Below are 20,577 nucleotides of genomic sequence, written 5' to 3'. Positions count from 1 at the left end.
GGGGTTATTCACTCAAAACCATCTCCATTGGATGGGACATGTTATCCAAATGCCTGACAATAAATTCCCAAAGTAACTGCTCCACTTGGAACTTAGTTGCTGCAGAAAACTCCCAGAAGGACACCAGAAAATCTTTAGAGCTGTCCTCCAAACATTCCTGAAGACGTCAAACATATATCCTGGAGGTCCTGGCTTGTGACCAGCCAAAGTCAAGAAAGTTCATTCGGGAAGACATCAAACATGTTGAGAGACTTTGGTTTGAACATGCAGAAACAAAATTGAGGAAAAAAAGGGACTGTATAAATCTCCAAACAGCCGATGTACTCAAATCTTACAACACCACCTTTCCCATATGTCTGTACATCATACATGGTCATCTCAAAATCCATCAAACTGGAGTGGTAGGAAGTCTCTCCTGACAAAGACCATAGACTAGCTGATATCAGAGTTGGGATTGTATTTGAGGCCACTTTGTTCTGTGTAACTGAACACCATTTTATTGCAGATCTGGATAACCAGAACATGTTTACAAAGTGAATGGCCCAAATACTTCATTATCATTAAATAATTAGGATTAAAGTCAAATCAGGAATTGTTTCAAAGTCCACACATTTTTTTCATTCATGATAATGCTATAGAAACACAAAAACATAGAAGATAGGAGGAGGAGGAGGCCATTCAGCCCTTTAAGCCTGCTCTGTCTTTCATCACGATCATGGCTGTTTGTCGAACTCAATAGCCTAATCTTGCTTTCTCCCCATAACCTTTGATCCCATTCACTCCAAGTGCTATATTGAACCACCTCTTGAATACATTTAATGTTTTGGCATCAACTACTTGCTGTAGTAATAAATTCCACTGGCTCACCACTTTTTTGGCGAAGAAATGTCTCCTCATCTCCATTTTAAATGGTCTACCCTGAATCCTCAGACTGTGACCTCTGATTCTGAATGCACCCACTATCGGCAATGTCTTCTCTGCATCTACTCTGTCTAGTCCTGTTAGAATTTTATGGCTCTATGAGAGCCCCCTCACTCATCTGAACTCCAGCAAAATCAATCCTAACGTAGTCAAATTCTCCTCATGTCAGTCGCGCCATCCCTGGAATCAGACTGATAAACCTTCACTACACTCCCTCGAGAGCGAGAGCATCCTTCCTCAGAAAAGGAGACCAAAACTGTACACAATATTCTAGTTGTGGCCTCACTGAGGCCTTGTATAACTGGAACCACACATCCCTACTCCTGTACTGGAAACCTTTCGCAATGAAGGCCAACATACCATTTACTTTCTTTACTGCCTGCTGCACCTGCATGTTTACCTTCAACAACTAGTGCACAAGGATACACAGGTCCTGCTGCACACTCCTCTCTCCCAATTTACAGCCATTCAGGTAGTAATCTACCTTCTTGTTCTTTTTCCAAAGTGAATAACCTTACATTTTTCCAAATTATACTGCATCTGCCATTGATTTGCCGACTCACCCAACCTGTCCAGATCATACTGAAGCATCTCTGTATCCTTGTCACAGTTCATCATCCCACCTACGTTGGTATCATCTGCAAACAATGAGATGTTACATGTTGTTCACCCATTTGAATTATGAATATACATTGTGAATAGCTGGGATCCTAGCAAAGATCTCTGTGGCACCCCATTAGTTACTACCTGCCAATTTGAAAAAGACCAATAACTCTTTGTTTTCTATCCATCTCAACACATTTGCCCAAATCCTGTGCACTTTAACCTTTTACAATAATCTCATATGCAGGACTTTGTTAAGCACTTTCTGAAAGTCCAAATATACCACATCGACCGGCTCCCCCTTGTCATCTCTACTCATCACATCTTCATAGAATTCCAACAGGTGTGTTAACTATGACTTCCCCTTCATTAATTTATGCTGACTCTGTTCCTACCATTGCTTTCTAAATGCTCCACTATGAAGTCCTTGATAATGGATTCAGGCATTTTCCCCACTATCGTTTTTAGACTTACTGGTATATAATTCCCTGGTTTCTCTTAACCTTCCTTTTTGAATATTGGATTAACATTAGCTACCCTCCAATCTGCAGGGACTCTTCTAGAGTCTACAGAATCCTGGAAGATGACCACCAATGCATCCAGTATTTCTAGAGCCACTTCTTTAAGTGCTCTGAGTAGGCTGGGGCTTCTTTCCCTGGTAGTGACCTTACAGGGATTTATAGCATAATGAGGATGAGGATGAATAGCCAAAGTCTTTCTCCTTGGGGGAAGAAGTCCAAAATTAGAGGGCATAGTTTTAAGATGAAGGGGGAAAGATTTGAAAAGGACCAGAGGGGTAACTTTTTCCTGCAGATAGTGTGCATATATAGAATGAGCTGTACTCAGTACTCAGCAATAAAGAGTATTTACATAATTCCCTTTTAAAGGATATCACTGAATCTGCTTTCAATCATAATAGCTTGCCCTTTCAAAAAAAAACTCCTAATTTCATGCCTGCTTCTTTTGCCTGTGTTCTCTGGTTAATATTTTGTCTGCCATTGAAATAATTTCTCCTGATTTTCTCTGTTAAAGATTATAATTTTGAACGCCTGTATCAAATCACCTCTTAGCTACTTCATTCACAGGAGAATGGACTAGTTTTTCTAATCTATTGATTTAACTGAAATTCCACATCCCTTGTACCATTCTAGTAAATCTATTTTGCATTCATTCAAAGGCCTTGATATTTTTCTTAAACTGTCATGTCGAGAATTAACTGCAATATTTTAGCGCGCGGGGTGGGGGGGGCTAACCAAGGATTTGTAAAGACTTAACATAACTTTCTTGCCTTGTATCTCTGCTCATGAAGCCAAAACTCCCACATATGAAAAATATTTTATTTTTCTCATGTATCCAGTCACATGATCTTTAATTTTATTTTACACTTTATAAATCTTAGATGTGGAACATCCACCGAGAAACCTTACAGATGGAGAATTCAACAAACCAGTTCAGGCTGTTGCTAAAAAGGAAAGCCCTATTCTGAAGGCAGTTGGAAGACCAGGCACCATAATCAATGAGGATTATGTGTCCCCACCAAAATACAAAAGTAGCTTATTACATCGCTACCTGAATGACTCCTTAAGGCATGTCATGGCTTCAAATGCAGCTATGAAAGCTACTGACAGGAAAAGACACCATTCTGGGTCCTTCAGCTCCAATGAATACGAAGAAGAATTAGCATCACCATCGTCATCTGAGACAGATGGGAACTTTGTGTATCGTACTGGTAAGACTTCTGTACCATAAATGTTTTTTTAACAAATTTATTCCTGAAATTGAATGTGGATGCCTATCATTTACTATCCATACACAGGTGTTTCATGACAAGGTGGGATGGTGTTCTTGACTGATTAGATTTCCTCCAGTGTGGAAACAGACCCACAGTGTGGAAATAGTCCACACCGACCTTCCAAAGAGTAACCCACCCAGACCCATTTCCCTCTGACTAATGCGCCTAACACGATGGGCAATTGAGTATGTCTAATTCAGCTGACCTGCACATCATTTGAACTGTGGGAGGAAACCCACACAGACACAGGGTGAATGTGCGAACTCCACACAAACAGTCACTCAAGGCTGGGATTGAACCTGGTGCTGTGAGGCAGCAGTGCTAACCACTGAGCCACCATGCTACCCCACTACACAGTCCTTTTCTTTGTAGCATTTTGATGAAAATGCTGGGTCTCCTCTGATGGCCATTAATGATCAATCAAGCTAGTGCGAGACTGAAATACCATATCAGTTGGAGCAGTAAAACTAACAGCTTTTCTTTTCCAAGAACATCAGTGCACTATTTGGGGTTTTACAACAATCTGACACCCTTTCTTGATGAAGCTTTCATTTGTTAAAGCTGATTGTTAAGGTTAAATTCCGATTTTCACATGTACAGAATTTCACTGAACCTTGATCATGTTATGTGATGTTTTCAATCCAAGAATTTAGAAATGACAGTATTTTTTAATGTTGAATATTAAAGTATTGTGCATATGTAATACCTGTCCATTGAAACATCTTGTCCAGATTCGGTTTTTTAAAAGGTTTGATGACAGTCTTTAAGCAAAGGGAACCCAATCCCTAAGCTTAATAAATTGAACAAAATTCCAGGTTTCTAGTTCTTTCCTTTCATTCTTTATTAAAGATTACGGTTTTCTAGCTGACCCTGCTGGAAAGTGGGTAAGAATGTTTCTCAGGTGAGCTCAGGCCTTGTATCAGATTCACACAGATGAGGTACTATTCATAACCATAGAAAGGCACCCCTATAAGATTCAGCACTTCTAGAGAGGATGAAGGGAGATCAGGGAGTAAACTGTGAGTAGAAGAAGGGATGTGGAATCTTTTTGCAATCTTTATGTCTGTCTTTGTCTAAGCTTCAACCACAATTATAAAAATATACTTTAACATGAAGAAAGTACACTCTAAATGGAAACACAAAGATGAATGCCAGCTGATCAAGATCCTGTGTGATCCCAGAGCCATACTTTGTTTTGTGCACAAGGTAAAAACAATGACTGCAGATGCTGGAAACCAGATTCTGGATTAGTGGTGCTGGAAGAGCACAACAGTTCAGGCAGCATCCAAGGAGCAGCGAAATCAACGTTTCGGGCAAAAGCCCTTCATCAGGAATAAAGGCAGAGAGCCTGAAGCGTGGAGAGATAAGCTAGAGGGGGGTGGGTGTGGGGAGAAAGTAGCATAGAGTACAATAGGCGAGTGGGGGAGGGGATGAAGGTGATAGGTCAGGGAGGAGAGGGTGGAGTGGATAGGTGGAAAAGGAGATAGGCAGGTAGGACAAGTCCGGACAAGTCATGGGGACAGTGCTGAGCTGGAAGTTTGGGTGAGGTGGGGGAAGGGGAAATGAGAAAACTGTTGAAGTCCACATTGATGCCCTGGGGTTGAAGTGTTCCGAGGCGGAAGATGAGGCGTTCTTCCTCCAGGCGCCTGGTGGTGAGGGAGCGGCAGTGAAGGAGGCCCAGGACCTCCATGCCCTCGGCAGAGTGGGAGGGGGAGTTGAAATGTTGGGCCACGGGGCGGTGTGGTTGATTGGTGCGGGTGTCCCAGAGATGTTCCCTAAAGCGCTCTGCTAGGAGGCGCCCAGTCTCCCCAATGTAGAGAAGACCGCATCAGGAGCAACAGATACAATAAATGAAATTAGTGGATGTGCAGGTAAAGCTTTGATGGATGTGGAAGGCTCCTTTAGGGCCTTGGATAGAGGTGAGGGAGGAGATGTGGGCGCAGGTTTTACAGTTCCTGCGGTGGCAGGGGAAGGTGCCAGGATGGGAGGGTGGGTTGTAGGGGGGTGTGGACCTGACCAGGTAGTCACGGAGGGAACGGTCTTTGTGGAAGGTGGTTGGGTTTTTTTGGAGGTGGCAGAAATGTCGGCGGATGATTTGGTTTATGCGAAGGTTGGTAGGTGGAAGGTGAGCACCAGGGACGTTCTGTCCTTGTTACAGTTGCAGGGGTGGGGTCTGAGGGCGGAGGTGCGGGATGTGGACAAGATGCGTTGGAGGGCATCTTTAACCACATGGGAAGGGAAATTGCGGTCTCTTAAGAAGGAGGCCATCTGGTATGTTCTGTGGTGGAACTGGTCCTCCTGGGAGCAGATACGGCAGAGGCGGAGGAATTGGGAATACGGGATGGCATTTTTGCAAGAGGTAGGGTGGGAAGAGTTGTAATCCAGGTAGCCGTGGGAGTCGGTGGGTTTGTAAAAAATGTCACTATCAAGTCGGTCATCATTAATGGAGATGGAGAGGTCCAGGAAGGGGAGGGAGGTGTCAGAGATGGTCCAGGCTCTCTGCCTTTATTCCTGATGAAGAGCTTTTGCCTGAAACATCGATTTTGCTGCTCCTTGGAAGCTGCCTGAACTGCTGTGCTCTTCCAGCACCACTAATCCAGAATTTGTTTTGTGCACGTCTGCAGTGCTGTCACAGACCCAAGAATCCGACATTAATCTTTTTTCTTTTGAATCTTTTTCTTTTGAAAAGAAAGCAATATTGGCTATGTTGTCAGTTCTGGTGATATAATAATGAACAACAATTTCCTGTTGCAGGCACTTTCTTAGCTGGGGACACAGCCATGAAAAGCCAGCTTTTATGCAGGATTATAGAAATTTTATTAGTGTTGCTCCAGACAGGCTTCTGCAGTATTTGTTTTGAAAATAAGAATATTGTGGACATTCTTAGAAATGAGCCAAAAGTAAAAGCTGACATTTTTTGGTGCTTTTTTGGGTCAATGTTTAATTAGTCTGGAGTAAAGATGTATTCAAATAGTCAAGAATGATGGCCTAGAAAACTATGGAGGAAGCACTCGAAACAGGAAGTTCCAGCCCACAGGAAATGTATGAGTTCCCTTTAAACAGAACAGGAGTATTGGGCAGATAAATGTTTTAATTCATGAATCCAGCCAGACATTATTTATATTTCCATGGTACTTATGCTATTTTTTCAAATACTTGCATTCATTATAGGTGAATAATATTAAAGCAAATTACAGCTTAACATTTCCTTAAAATAACATCGAGATCTGTTTATAGTTAAATTAATACAGTAGCTGGAAATTTATTTATTTCTAGTTGAAATATGTCAGTATTTGAAAGCTCCATAAAATCTCAATGCAGCATTACTGTTACTGTTGATTGTGAACAGGCTTGATTTATAAGACTGGATATAATGAAAATAGCATTGTAAATACATCTTTTTAAAAATTACCATTCATCAAACCTCTATACAAGAAGCCTACATTGTACATTTAAGCTATCAAATACTCAATGTAGGCTTTTTCAAACACAGCAAACTATAATAAATTATATTTAGTTGATGTTTAATTTTGACAGAAACAAATATTTGAACTCCTGCCATGATACAACTTAAATCATGAACACAGTATCCAACAGAGTAGACAGCACTAGTTTCTAGCTCTCAGTTTCATGGCGAATGAAATAATATTTCTTGAATGAATGATGCCTGCAGAATGCAGCAGACAGTTATTGAACTGATAATTATTCATTGGGCATTTGTTAGTGATTTATTTCTTCAACATTTCTTCATAACATATATTACAAAAACTAATCTTACAGGACATTCCAACATTCTACCAAATAATGTCTCTAGATTAAATTTGAGCTGGTTAAAAAGTTAAAATAAATATAGGAGCACCTGAAGGAAATAGAAATTGGAGATACAGCAGTAGCGCAGTGTCACACTCCTTCCTCAATGAGATATGGAGTTTATCTCTTTTGTATTCATTATGTTTCAGGTCTTGAATCTTACTGAATTAGTTCCAGGGACACTAGCTATCCTCTGCCCTTTCAACCAAAATGACCTCTTGATTCTACTAAATGTTAACTATTCAATCATCCCGGTACATCATAGGCAAATAGAATTTTGCCCCTACTTATAAATACACTCACATTGTAGGACTCTTGTGATACAGTGGCAGTGTCCCTACCTCTGAGCTAGGAGGCCTATGCTCAAGTCCCACCTAATTCAGAGGCATGTCATTACATCTCTCAACAATTTGATATTGCAAAAAAATTGTAAATATACATATGTACTTTTCAGTGCCATCCATTCAATGGAAACATCTACAGAAGCTATTGTTGATTTTTACCCCATTCTAGCCCTGAGTCACCAAGGACATTCGGCCCACCACATAGTTATAATATACTCTTGGTTCAAATCAGAGCATGATAGCATAAGAAATAAGGGCGAAGTCTGCACAAAATGAGACTGCACTTGGGATAGCTCTGAACCGTGCGGCTCATTATCACTCCAGATATTTTGGAATTATTTTTGATTTTATATTTTCTTATAGTCTTTCAGTGCATTATTGTTCAAAGTTTCTTAAAACTCCTAAATGTTGTTCGGAGGGAAATTTGGGTATACTTGAGCAGGAAATGTACAAAGTTAGCATGCAAGAACAGCAAGCAATTAGGAAGGCAAATGGCATGTTGACATTTATTGTGAGGGGATTCAACTACAAAAGTAACAAAGTTTTAGTACAGATTTACAAAGGCTGGAGAGACCACACCTGTAGTTTTAGTCTCCATAGTTAAGGAAGGATACACTTGCACTGGAGGTTGTAGAATAAAATTTCACTTGACTGGTCCCTGGGCTGAGAAGGCAGTCTTATGATGAGGGACTGAGTAAATTGGGTATATATTCTCTGAAGTTTAGGTAAATGAGAGAAAATCTCATAGAAACTTACAAGGTTCGAAAGGGTTTGACAGGATAGACACTAAAACAGTTTTTTTTTCCCCTTGCCAAAGAATCTAGAACAAGGGAGACTAGTTTCACAGTAAGGGGTCGATCATTTGTGACTGAAATGTAAAAATATTTCTTAATTCAAAAGATTCTGAATCTTTGCAATTCTCCACATCAAAAAGTTATCAATACTCCAACAGTCAATATAAGTAAGGCTTAGATTCGAGATTTTTGGCACTCTTGATGTTTGTCCTAATGAATGCAAGATGAGAAGCTTAGTAGTATGTCTCTTTCCAGCAATATCCAAGTTCTGTTCTGCCAAGTGACTACTTCTGATGGTTTTAACATTCTAGTTTACAATCACTGCTTGTCTCAAAGTAGTCAGAGAATCACTTGCAATAGCTCCTCCGTGCTATGAACTCTGGTATCCCTCGGAGATCTATCTTTATCCTCCTAGTTCTCATTTACATGATATCCTTCAGCAATATTAGCCTCCCAGCTTTCTCTTATCCAATGGCAACAGTCTCAATTCCTCCAATCTCTCTATGAAACTGAAGTTCCTCAATCCTGGACCTATTCTTCCAAATGTGTTCTGCACTGTGTCTAATGCCCTCACAGCCTTCTTAACATGTGGTCCCAAACGCAGTCACAATACTCCAGCTAAGCTGAATGAATATTTTATACAATTATAACATAACATCTTTGATCTTGTGCTCTGTGCTCTTACTGATAAAGCTCAGTATGTTTTATTAACCTGCTAGCTTTGATGATTTTGCACATTTACCCCCAGGTCTCTCTGCTATTTAGAATTGTACTCTTTATTTAGAATTATCTCTCTGTGTTCTTCCTATCAAAATAAATCACTTTACACCTGCATTATATTTCATCTGCTGCTTGTCGGTTCAGTCCAAAACCATTGTCCTTTTGATGCTCTACGCCCTCATCTTCAGGGTCACAATATTTCCGAAATTCTTGTTAATCACAAGTTTTTAAAAGTGTGCACCAAGATCTTGATAATTATATATCAGGGAGAGAAGGGTACCTAATGTTAATGTCTGGGGAACTCCACTATAAAATTTCTTCCAATACCGAAGAACAATCTCTTGCCATTACTGCTTCCTGTCATTCAGCCAATGTTGTATCCTCGTTGCGGATGTTATGAGCTCTAACTTCACTACAAGTTTGCAGTATAATATTTAATCAAATGCCTTTTAGAAGTCCATCAACCCTCTATGTGACCTGCTCAAAAAAAACTTAAGCAAGTTTTTTAAACATGATTTTCTCTTAACAATCCACATTGGATTTCCTGAGGTAAACCTCAGTTGTCATTGATTTTAAATTGAATTACTATTTCTAAAAGCATCTGACATTCTGGAATGCAAATAAAGATCCAGTGGCTTGACTTAAAACCAACTTCATAAAACTCCTCCCCATCCCGTCCACCCGTACCACTAATAACAAATGTGGGAAGCTCACAGACACTTCATCACTAAGGTTGAGACAATGAAGGGCTTTTGCCCAAAACGTCAATTTCCCTCTCCTCGGATGCTGCCTGCACTGCTGTGCTTTTCCAGCACCACTCTAATCCAGAATCTGATAGCTGCCTCCTTCATGTTTTTCCCTTCACTCATCAGACTGGCCAAACTTTTTTCATTGCTTCCCCTTTATCTAGTGTCTCTCCTTGCTTCATGGCCTTGTTGAATTCATCTTGTTTATGAAATCTATCTCTTGTAGCTTTGATGACAGTCACACTAAACCCCTAATTATCCAACCTCTCCTTTTGGGCCCATGTTCACTAGTATGATAAATGGGCTCACTCCTTTTGCTTTATATTTGCCATCATCAGTCCCCCTAAAAAATCTCTTTGACTTCAGTGTCATTGCAAACTACCAGTTCCATTTCCAATATTCCTTTAAAGCCAGTCTATTAGAACATTATCACCTCCAACATTCATTTGTGGGCAGCACGGTGGCACAGTGGTTAGCACTGCTGCCTCACAGCGCCAGAGACCCTGGTTCAATTCCCGCCTCAGGCAACTGACTGTGTGGAGTTCGCACGTTCTCCCCGTGTCTGCGTGGGTTTCCTCCGGGTGCTCCGGTCTCCTCCCACAGTCCAAAGATGTGCGGGTCAGGTGAATTGCCTGTAGTGTTAGGTAAGGGGTTAATGCATGGGTGGGTGGCGGGTCGGTGTGGGCTTATTGGGCCGAAGTTTCCACACTGTAAGTAATCCCTTCAATCAAGTCTCCATCCGTGCCACTTTACCAAAACAGCTCATACAGTCAATCAGACTAACCTCCTTTATTTCATCCCCAATGTCATCCTGCTGGTGGGGACTGCTCTCATGCAGGGATTCATTATCCATAAACTAATCATAGCCAGAGAATAATTTACAATTGCTTCCCTTTTTGCTCCCACCCCATTACCTTTGATATGGTCCAGGAATCTAACCTTGGTCCCTGCTTCTTCTCATCTAAACATCAGCTTTAGTTTTCATAGATGGCACCGAATTCTACCTCTCCACCACCACCTTTAACTCTTCTGCTGTTACTAAATTATCAGGCTGTTTACCCAACATCAAGTAGTGGATGAGCAGAAATTTCCTCCAATTCAAAGTTGTGAAGGAAGAAGCCACTGCTTTCAGTCCCAGCTCCAAACTCCGTTCCCTAGCTCCCAACTCTATCCCTCTCTGTGGAAAGTCTGTTTGTAATCTTGGTGTTATATTTGATCCTGAGATTTGCTTAGAACCATGTGCATCATTATCTTTTTTCAACCTATCTCCCATCACCTGACTTCACTTCTGTCTTAGTTTATCTGCTGTTGAAACTCATATTCATAACTTTTTACCTCTTGACTGAATGATTCCGGCATATCCCTTGGTGCCTGATCGTGTCCTAATTCATAGCAAATCCCACAGCAGTAACACCTCCTGCTTGCTGACCTACGTTGGTTCCCAGACAAATATCTTGACTTTAAAATTCTCATCTTTGATTTGAAATCCCTTCATTGCCTCATTCCTTTCTGTCTCTGTATATTATAATTCTGTGTTCCTCTAATTCTTGTCTCTTATGCCTCCTTTATTTTAATTGTTTAACTATCAGTGGCTGTGTTTTCAATTGCCTGGTCCCAAAGCTCTGGAATTCCTTCTCTATACCTCTCCACCTCACTTTCAAATTCACCTTAAAACTCACCTCTTTGGCCACCTCTTTCGATCATCTGCTATAATATCTCCTTATATGATTCAATGTCTCACTGTTTTATAATGCTCTTGTGAAGCATCTTGTGGTGTTTCCTTACATAAATGTGCTATATAAATATAAGTTGTGGTTGAGTGCTATTACAGGATTACACATTAACTTATAAGTCCAGACTTATAACAAAGGTTACCTTAAAAAAGTTTCCTCTGTGACTCAATGGGCAGCATTCTGAGCTGGAAGGGCTGGGGTTCACTTCCACTCCAGAAACTGAATGCAACCCCTCTGCTGACATTGTTGAGTGCTGTCTTTGCATGAGATGTTAAACTGCCAGCAACAGATATCATAAGAAGAAATTGCATTCATGATGCTTCAGTTAATTGTTGAAGTCCCTTTGCTCATGGTTAAAAGTTGAGTCAGAAGCAGTAAACTTATTGAATAATTATGAGCAATTGAATTCCAGACATCAGCACAGTATAGTACTGTGTAAGAAGTTGCATGAATACATTTGCTATTAATCACTCTTTACTTACCTTGTATATATTAATTTAAAATCCACTTTTATATGGTTGTAAAGATAATACCCTCCTTCTGTGCTGTAACCTTTCTATGATTCTATGATGTTATAAGTTAAAATTTTGATCCGTCTGAAAATGGAATTGCTTCATCTATAAGATGTAAAGGTGACATTTCCACAGACCAGCATAGTACTTCCTTCCAAATGTTAGTTAGCCCTCAGTGTTATCTATCTGACTATCTTTTGTCTTTCTTGAAACTGTGTTTGTAAGGTTATCGCAGGATTTATGTGCAAGAAATCTATTGAATGCCTTGCTTCTAATATTGTGAAGCACTTGATGAACCTAGAAGACTAATGAAATAAGAACAGAAATCACTGGAGACAGGTCAAGCAGCATCTGTAGAGAGAGTAACAGAGTTAATGTTTCAGGTACAATAGTTTTTCTTCAGAACTGAAATCTGCTGAGTTTCTTCAGCATTTTTAGTTCTTATTTCAGATTTCCATAATCTGCAGTATTTCACTTCATTCTGAAAAACCCATATAGTGGATTTGATTACACCTTTATAGTTGGGATTAATCACCAACCTGATATGGAGCTAGTGCTGCCCAGTCACAGGTTCACATCTAACAGTAGATGTTTTGTTTTGGATTTGGCAAGCATAATTTAGTTGACCACAGTTGCCCTTGCTGAACATTCCTAGCAAGCAATTTAAGATAATCAGTCGAGTTGCTAATGTGACTCATTATATTTGCTAGATGTGACAAATATTATTATGTAGGGACCTATTCTCCATGAATTAAATGAATATTTTCAAACCTTGAACTTTATTTGAATTACCCAGAAGGACATGAACCCTTTGCTTTCTCTGTGGCTAGACTTTAAACAATCAAGGTCGACTGGCCAACCAATTTTCACATGTTTAGTTTACTTTGTTTTTATGTTTTAAAATTTAGCATGTGTCCATCTTGATCAGTGCAAGATGAAAAATTTTGAAACGTAGAAGATAGGAGCAGGAGGAGGCCATTCAGCCCTTTGAGCCTGCTCCGCCTTTCATCACGATCATGGCTGTTTGTCGAACTCAATAGTCTAATCCTGCTTTCTCCCCATAACCTTTGATCCCATTTGTCCCAAGTGTTATATCTGGCTACTTCTTGAATACATTCAATATTTTGAATGGTGTCTCTTTTCAGCAATTTTCAAGTTTTGTACTACTAGGCATCTGTTAGCTTTTATATAGTTTAAGGTTACTAAACTTGACAAATATAACTTGTTTGAAGAGAGATTTTTACTGGCTAATGTTCTCCCATGCAGAATGCTGGTAGATCACTACCACACTAGATTCTGAACTTACCTTCTGTGACCAAATTAAAACACACGATCTTCAAACTGAAAATGAAAATGCTTGACAAGGAGTGATTGCCTTCCTATAGGGCTGATCCATAAACTGATGTCAGGCTTTGCAGAATCATCATTGTTATCCATTCTTAAAATTTAATAGGCATTATGTTTTGCTCATTCCTTTTTCTCTTTGGTCAATCTGTTTTGATTAAACCAAATTAAATGGCGACAGTTCCTGAACAGATGCTCAAACAACAAATCACAGCATGAAGGACTTGAGCTAGGACCTTTAATATAACGAGCTACTGAAAACCCCAAAACAGGAATTATAACTAAGCCAATAAGCCAGCTATTCCTTTGCTTGATTTTGAATAACTAACTAAAGCAGTGCAATCAAACTAATCTGACTCTCGTTATGAATATTTTCAAATCACCCTGTTCAAACATGTTATTATTCATCACTTTGTCTAGTGGGTCTTCAATATGGACCTTATATGTCAGAGGGAAGGCCATTACCATTGTGCTGCAGGATCACCTAAACCAAATTAATAGGCAATAGCCCCTCAAAGGGACTCAGACAGAACAAGTGTTTGGATTACAAGTAACAGCACATTAAGGTTCAAAGAGGATTTAATCCCAGGACCTCTTGCATAATTATGTCCAGAAAACTCCAAAATGCGAATCTTACTTTTAGACAAGCAAGCCAGTTGTCCGGGTCCCTTTATTTTGAATAATCTTCTGGCCCAGTTGTGAGGGCACCACTAATATGCCACAAGAGCCCCCAACTCTCTGTATTTAAAAAATAACACATTTAGCAACTCACTATGATAATCTCCAGAATAGGTGGGATTTGAACCCAGATATTCAGGCCCAAAGATTGGGGAACTATCACTGCATCACACAAGGTTATCTGTGCTCTAGTCTTGAATGAAACAATGCCCATTATCATTCCTGATGAAGGGCTTTTGCCCAAAATGTTGATTTTCCTGCTACACAGATGCTGCCTGACCTGCTGTGCTTTTCCATCACCATTCTAATCTTGACTCCAATGCCCATTATCTGTACATTTTTAACAATATAGTCAGCCAACCATTGACAAATACTCTCACCTCATCTAATACTTTATCAAATATTTCCTCTGGATTGACCATGATTTTTCAATTTTTGCTTGTGATGATTTTACTATTTTTTGAGATGGATTTTGTGTCTTCTACTGTGAAGACATGTACAAAATACTTGTTCAAAGTTTCTGCCATTTCCTTATTTTCCATTATTAATTCCCAGTCCCATTCTAGTGACTAACACCCACTTTAGCAACTTTTTCTCATTTTTATATACTTGTAGAACCTTTTACTGCCTATTTTTATATTTATTAAAGATTTTCTTCCATACTCAAATTTCTCCTTTTTCATTATTTAAATAATCATCCTTTGGGGACACCTAAAATGTTCTCAATTTTCTGATCTACCACTAATCTTTCAAGCACCTTTACTTTACATTTGAAATGACCCTTAGCTTCTTTAGTTAGCTACAGATGGTGCATTGTTCTTATGCAGTCTTTCTTTCTCAATGGAATCTATCTTTATTGAGAGTTACAATAATATCTTAAGTATCTGCCACTGCTTCTCTACCATTTAACCTTTTAACATATTTTCCTATTTCCCAGTGGTCAGCTTTCTTTATTCGTTTGTAATTGTCTTTATTTGTGTTTAGGACAATAATGTCAGATTCACTTTTCTCACTCTTAAACTGAATGTGAGTTCCTATCATGAGGACTCTTTGCCATAATTAATTAATTCTGGCTCTTACACATTGCCACATTGGAAAGAAATAATCCTGTTTACAAAAAGTGGGACAAATTTAACCTGGCCAATTACCACCTCAACAATCTTCTCTCAATTATCAGCAAAGTGATGGACAGGTGTTATTCAGTACTACTTGCAAGAGAATAATCTGCTCATTAGTGCTCATGATCATTCAGTACCTGACTTGGTCCAGACATCAAATCAACCTTCATGCCAACGCTTGTAGTTAGTAGGTAATCCCTTAAACTTAGATAGGTCAGTGCGGTCAAAATGAAGTAAGAAATGAAGAACCACACAATATTTGCAACATTGGAACATACAAACCAGGAGCAGGAGTAGGCCCTCTGGCCCTTTGAGCTTGCTCCACCATTCAATAAGATCATGGTTGATCTTTTCGTGGCCTCAGCTCCACTTACCCACCCTTTAACCATTACCCTTAATTCCTTTACTGTTCAAAACATTATCTATCTTAGCTTTAAAAATATTCAATGAGGAAGCCTCAACTACTTCACTGAGCAGGGAATTCCACAGATTCACAACCCTTTGGATGAAGAAGATCCTCCTGAATTCAGTCCTAAATCTGTTGCCCCTAATTTTGAGGCAATGCCCTCTTGTTCTAGTTTAACCTGCCAGTGGAATCATCCTTATTGCTTCTATCTCATCTATTCCCTTCAGATTTTATATATTTCAATAAAATCCCTCCTCTTTCTTCTAAATTCCAACGAATATAATCCCAGTTTACTCAGTGTGTCCTCATAAGGCAACTCTCCCAACTCCAGAATCAATCTAGTGAACCTCCTCTGCACCCTCTCCAGAGCCAGTACACCCTTTCTCAAATAAGGAGACCAAAACTGCACACAGTACTCTAGATGTGGCCTCCCCAGCATCCTATACAGCTGCAACATAATCTTCCTGCTTTTAAACTCGATCCCTCTATCAATCATTGCTCAGAATCTTAACTGGACTCACCACACAAACACATTGGCTACAACAGCAGGTCAGAGCCTAGGATTAATGCAGCAAGTAACTCACTTCCTGGCTCCCGAAAGCCAAACCATCTACAAGGCACAAGTCAGGAGTGTGATGGAATACCCCCCCCCCACTTGTCTGGATGAGTGTAGCCCCAACAATACTCAAGATGCTTGACACCATCCAGGATAAAGCAGCCTGTTTTATTGCTACTGCATCCACAAGCATCAACTCTTTCCAACACCGATTTCTGCAGTGTGTACCATCTACAAAATGTACTGCAGAAGTTCACCAAAGATCCTCAGACAGCACCTTCCAAATCCGCAAACACTTGTATTGAGAAGGACAAGGGCAGCAGATATGGGAACACCACCATTTTCAAGTTCCCCTCCGAGCCACTCACTATCCTGACCTGGAAAATGTATCACTGCTTTTTCACCGTTCCTGGGTCAAATTCCTGGAATTCCCTCCCTAATGGCATTGGAGGTCAACCCACAGCAGGTGACTGTGATAGTCCAAGAAGGCAGCTCACCATCACCTTCTCAATGGCAACTGGGGATGGGCAATAAATGCTGGCCAATCAGCGATGCCCACATCCCACTTAAAATGAAATGAATAATAAAACGAAAAACAAAATTCCATTCGCCTTCTCAATTACCTGTTGCACCTGCAAGCCAACCTTCTGTGATTCATGCACAAGGACACTCTGGTCTCTCTGCATAGCAGCATGCTGCAACTTCTACTGTTCGAAATAATAGTCCTTTTTACTGTTATTCATATCAAAATGGATAACTCCACATTTATCAACATTGTACTTCATCTGCCAGATCTTCTATCCATGCTAATACATTGCCTGTAACACCGTGTATCTTTATGTTACACTGCAGTCGATTACGTGGCACCTTGTTGAATGCCTTTGGAAATCCAGATGCACCACATCTACTGCTTCCCCACTGTCCACATGCTCATAATGTCTTTATAGAATTCCAATAGATTAATTAAACATAACCTGCCTTCCATGAATCCTTGCTGCATCTGCCTGTTGAGACAATTTCTATTACGATGTCTTCTTATGTCTTCCTGGATGTTAGATTCAAATATTTTCCCCACTATAGCACTTAAGCCTATAAATCCCCTTCATTTGTCTGCCTCTGTTTTTAAACAGCTATGTGATATTTATTGTTTTCCAAACTACTGGAACTCTAGCAAATTTTGGAACATTACTATAAGCGTATTTGTCACTTCTCCCACCACATCTTTTGGTATCCTGGGATGCATTCCATCAGGGCCAGGAGACTTGTCTATCTTTAGCTCCATTAGCTTGCCCAACACTACCTCTTTCATGCTAATGATCATTTCTAGGTCCTCACCTACGTTAATCTCCTTGTCAATTACTGGCAAGATAAGATATGAATTTTTCTGAAGCACCAATTATACCTGTTTTTTATTTACTTTTATTTTAAAATATTTTTATTGGAAAAATGTTTCTTTAAAATTGTAGAATTACAAAAATATAACATCATAACAACAAAAACAACAACAATAAACAATAAGCCAACTACTACACTACTCTACAAAAGAACTCACAACCGCACTCATGACACATCAATCAATAAATAAGTAAATAAATAACACCACTCAACATAAGAAGACCTCAGCTTTCGATCTTCGAGAGCATCAATTATTAAACCCATGTTTGCATGAAATTCTTCCTCTCAGGACATTAGGCTTATTAGACCAAACCACCATGGCTAGGCAAAAGCTCTAATTAAAATGGTGGACAGATCTGCTTCCAAATAATTCAAAAAAGGCTGCCATGTCTTATAAAAATTGTCCATTTTCTGGTGCACCATATTTGTAAGAAAGTCCAAAGGAATGTGTTCCAAAATTAACTTATGCCACCCTGACAGACCCGGGGGGTCCTCAGACACCCAGCATTGAATGTTCTTCCTTGCACAAAAAGTGAGGATGCTAAAAAGCTTTCTCCCATCTCCATCAAAGGGAGATAAATTCGGCCAACCCAGGAGAAGAAAAACCTTGACTTTGGTCCCCAAGACCCTCCCTATTACTCCTGCCACAGCGCTCCAGTATGTATGGAACCTGCGGCAGGACCACAAACAATGATTGAGGATACCTGTATTTATTTTACGTTTGTGGGACATTGAAGACGCAACCTGCTTAAATTTTGCAAGATGATCTGGGGCCAGATTAGCCCTATGAAGAATCTTTAACTGCGCAACATTGGTCCTGTTACATAACGAAATCTTCCTCACACTCTCACAAATGTCCTCCCAAGTTTCCGGAGTGATCTCCATCCCAACTATCTCTCCCAGACCTCCCATCACTTGCTCGATGTCACCTGAGGAACGTCCCCCCAACAAATGATAGTGAGTACTCACTGAAAGAGTGCTCTTAGCCTGAAGCACCCTCTTTTCTGTAGCAGAGCTTTAACACTCAGTCAGAAGTGTTGTCTCTTTTTGGATAAAATCTCTGACCTGAAAAAAATGGAAGAGGTCCCTGCTCGATAATCTATACTTATGAGTTATCTCATCGAATATTGAATGCCGAGGTCCTTTAACCTTCTCTTAACCTCATCAAACGATTTCCTCTTAGGGATCACTGCTGCAGAAAAGTCCTGGAAAAACATTATCTTAGTTCCTTGATAGGTCAGGTCCTGTGGATCTATCTCAAACCTTCTAGAAGCTTTCATGACTCTCTGCCTGTCTCTGTTGAAATCGTATCAGACCTGGGCAGGGGTGCTGACGCTGACCAGATCTGTACACCACAACCCGGTGAGCTCTGTCAACCTCCACCTGGAATGGCTTGGCATCCCAGCCAGGAAATTATGGCAACCAGTCTTCAAAAAACTTGCCGGCTGCCCACCTTCTCCTCCCTCCGGCAGGCCAATGACCTGGATATTTTTCCTCCTATTTCTATTTTCCAGGTCATTGACCTTGCTCAGTCAGGGACCAAACCTGTTTCTCAACCTTGGTCTCCTTGGTTGACCTTGGTCTCCAACGCTGCAGTCAACCACTCAACCTCTCCAACTCACTTCCTGAGCCCCTCCAACTCCCTCTCATTCTTTTGCAGCATGGTTCAGGTGGGCTCCAGTTGATTATGAGTCTCTTCCCTCATCTCTTGGATCAGTGTTGGATCGCTCCGAGTTCCTCCACGATGTTCGGCTGCTCATGGCATTCTTTCACAGCTGCAGATGGAGCTGCAGCTGCTTCCCCAGTTACAGTCTCAGGCCCGCCCACTGTTTTCGAGTGTCCCGAGTGTTGAGACTTGACCGTTTGCTTCCCCTTAGTCACTCACTATCATTTGTTGGGGGGATGTTCCTCAGGTGACATCGAGCAAGTGATGGGAGGTCTGGGAGAGAGAGTTGGGATGGAGATCACTCCAGAAACTTGGGAGGACATTTGTGAGAGTGTGAGGAAGATTTCCTTATGTAACAGGACCACTGTTGTGCAGTTAAAGATTCTTCATAGGGCTAATCTGGCCCCAGATCATCTTGCAAAATCAGGAAAGGATTTAAATGTTTGTTTTACCATTTAACAATATATTTTTTCCAAACAAAACTAAAGTAAGGGTGGAAAAGCTACTACCTCGGGTTGGGGTGCAGAGCTCAGCAAGGCTGATCTATTCACATTGCCGCCATCTTAAATCCACTGGGTTTTTATTTCTAGTGAAACCCTGATTTGAAGCTTTTGATTAGATTTAAGGCTGCACTTGCTCCTCTTTCTGAAATTTAATATCAAAAGCAGAAATAATAAAGCTAATTATTAAGCCAAACAAAAACTGAACTGAATCTGTCATAGAATAACCAGCAAAGCCAATAATGGGTAGATTAAAACCAATGAAAAACCGAACAAAAAGTAATCAAAACTGTTCTTCCATCAAGGAACTTACTTCAACTTATTAAAAATTGCAAAACCTTACTTTCCTTCTTTAGAAACAAAGTCCAGGTACAACTGCATCCTTTTTTTAATGAGATATGTCTCTAGATGTGACTGGACAACACAAAAGTTGGCAGTGGGCAGTTTGTAATTGTGTTCAAATATTAAAATGAATTGGCACATGAACTTGGATGTATTGGGGAGAAATCTGGAACACCAGTTTTCATGATCTGTGGGAAAATTGGCAGTTACAGGAGGCAAAGACTGTGGATTGAGGTGATAATGGTTATTCTAATTACCTGCGGATATCCATCTTATCAAACCTCTCACAACTGGACACCATTCTGGACTATTCTGTCAAGCCCACCAAGCCCTCTAACCTCCCCACAGACACTGTGAATTCCCACTCCACGAATAAGACTTTCAATTTACCACCTGCCCAACCCACCAATACTCTTTAGCACTACTACCACCCCACTCCATGATTGATCCCTATCTCTCAATGAGTCAGGGCTCAGATTTACTTGGAACCACGCCTCTTCTCCATCATTGCTCCCCAGACTTAGAGCCAGTGTGTCAATCAGATTCACATCCAGGCAGTGGTGTCATACACTTGTTGTAGATTCCACAGTGTGACGG

General features: G+C 40.3%; 1 protein-coding gene across 3 annotated transcripts in view; it reads left to right on the top strand.

Moving 5' to 3' along the window:
• Positions 1-20,577, top strand: part of mkxa (mohawk homeobox a) — a 55,082-nt gene that overhangs the window by 14,624 nt on the left and 19,881 nt on the right. For all 3 annotated transcript variants that reach the window (XR_009644750.1, XM_060825591.1, XM_060825592.1), the window contains exon 5: positions 2,924-3,253. Coding sequence is in view for 2 of the 3 variants with exons in the window: in XM_060825591.1 (XP_060681574.1) it covers positions 2,924-3,253 (330 nt within the window). In the remaining variant the exon portion in view is untranslated. The remainder of the gene's footprint in view (positions 1-2,923; positions 3,254-20,577) is intronic.

This window comes from Hemiscyllium ocellatum, chromosome 5 (genome assembly GCF_020745735.1).
Source record: "Hemiscyllium ocellatum isolate sHemOce1 chromosome 5, sHemOce1.pat.X.cur, whole genome shotgun sequence".
In the NCBI taxonomy this organism is placed as follows: Eukaryota; Metazoa; Chordata; class Chondrichthyes; order Orectolobiformes; family Hemiscylliidae; genus Hemiscyllium; species Hemiscyllium ocellatum.
Note: the sequence above shows the minus strand (reverse complement) of the source record. Positions and strands in the feature narration are given on the sequence as shown.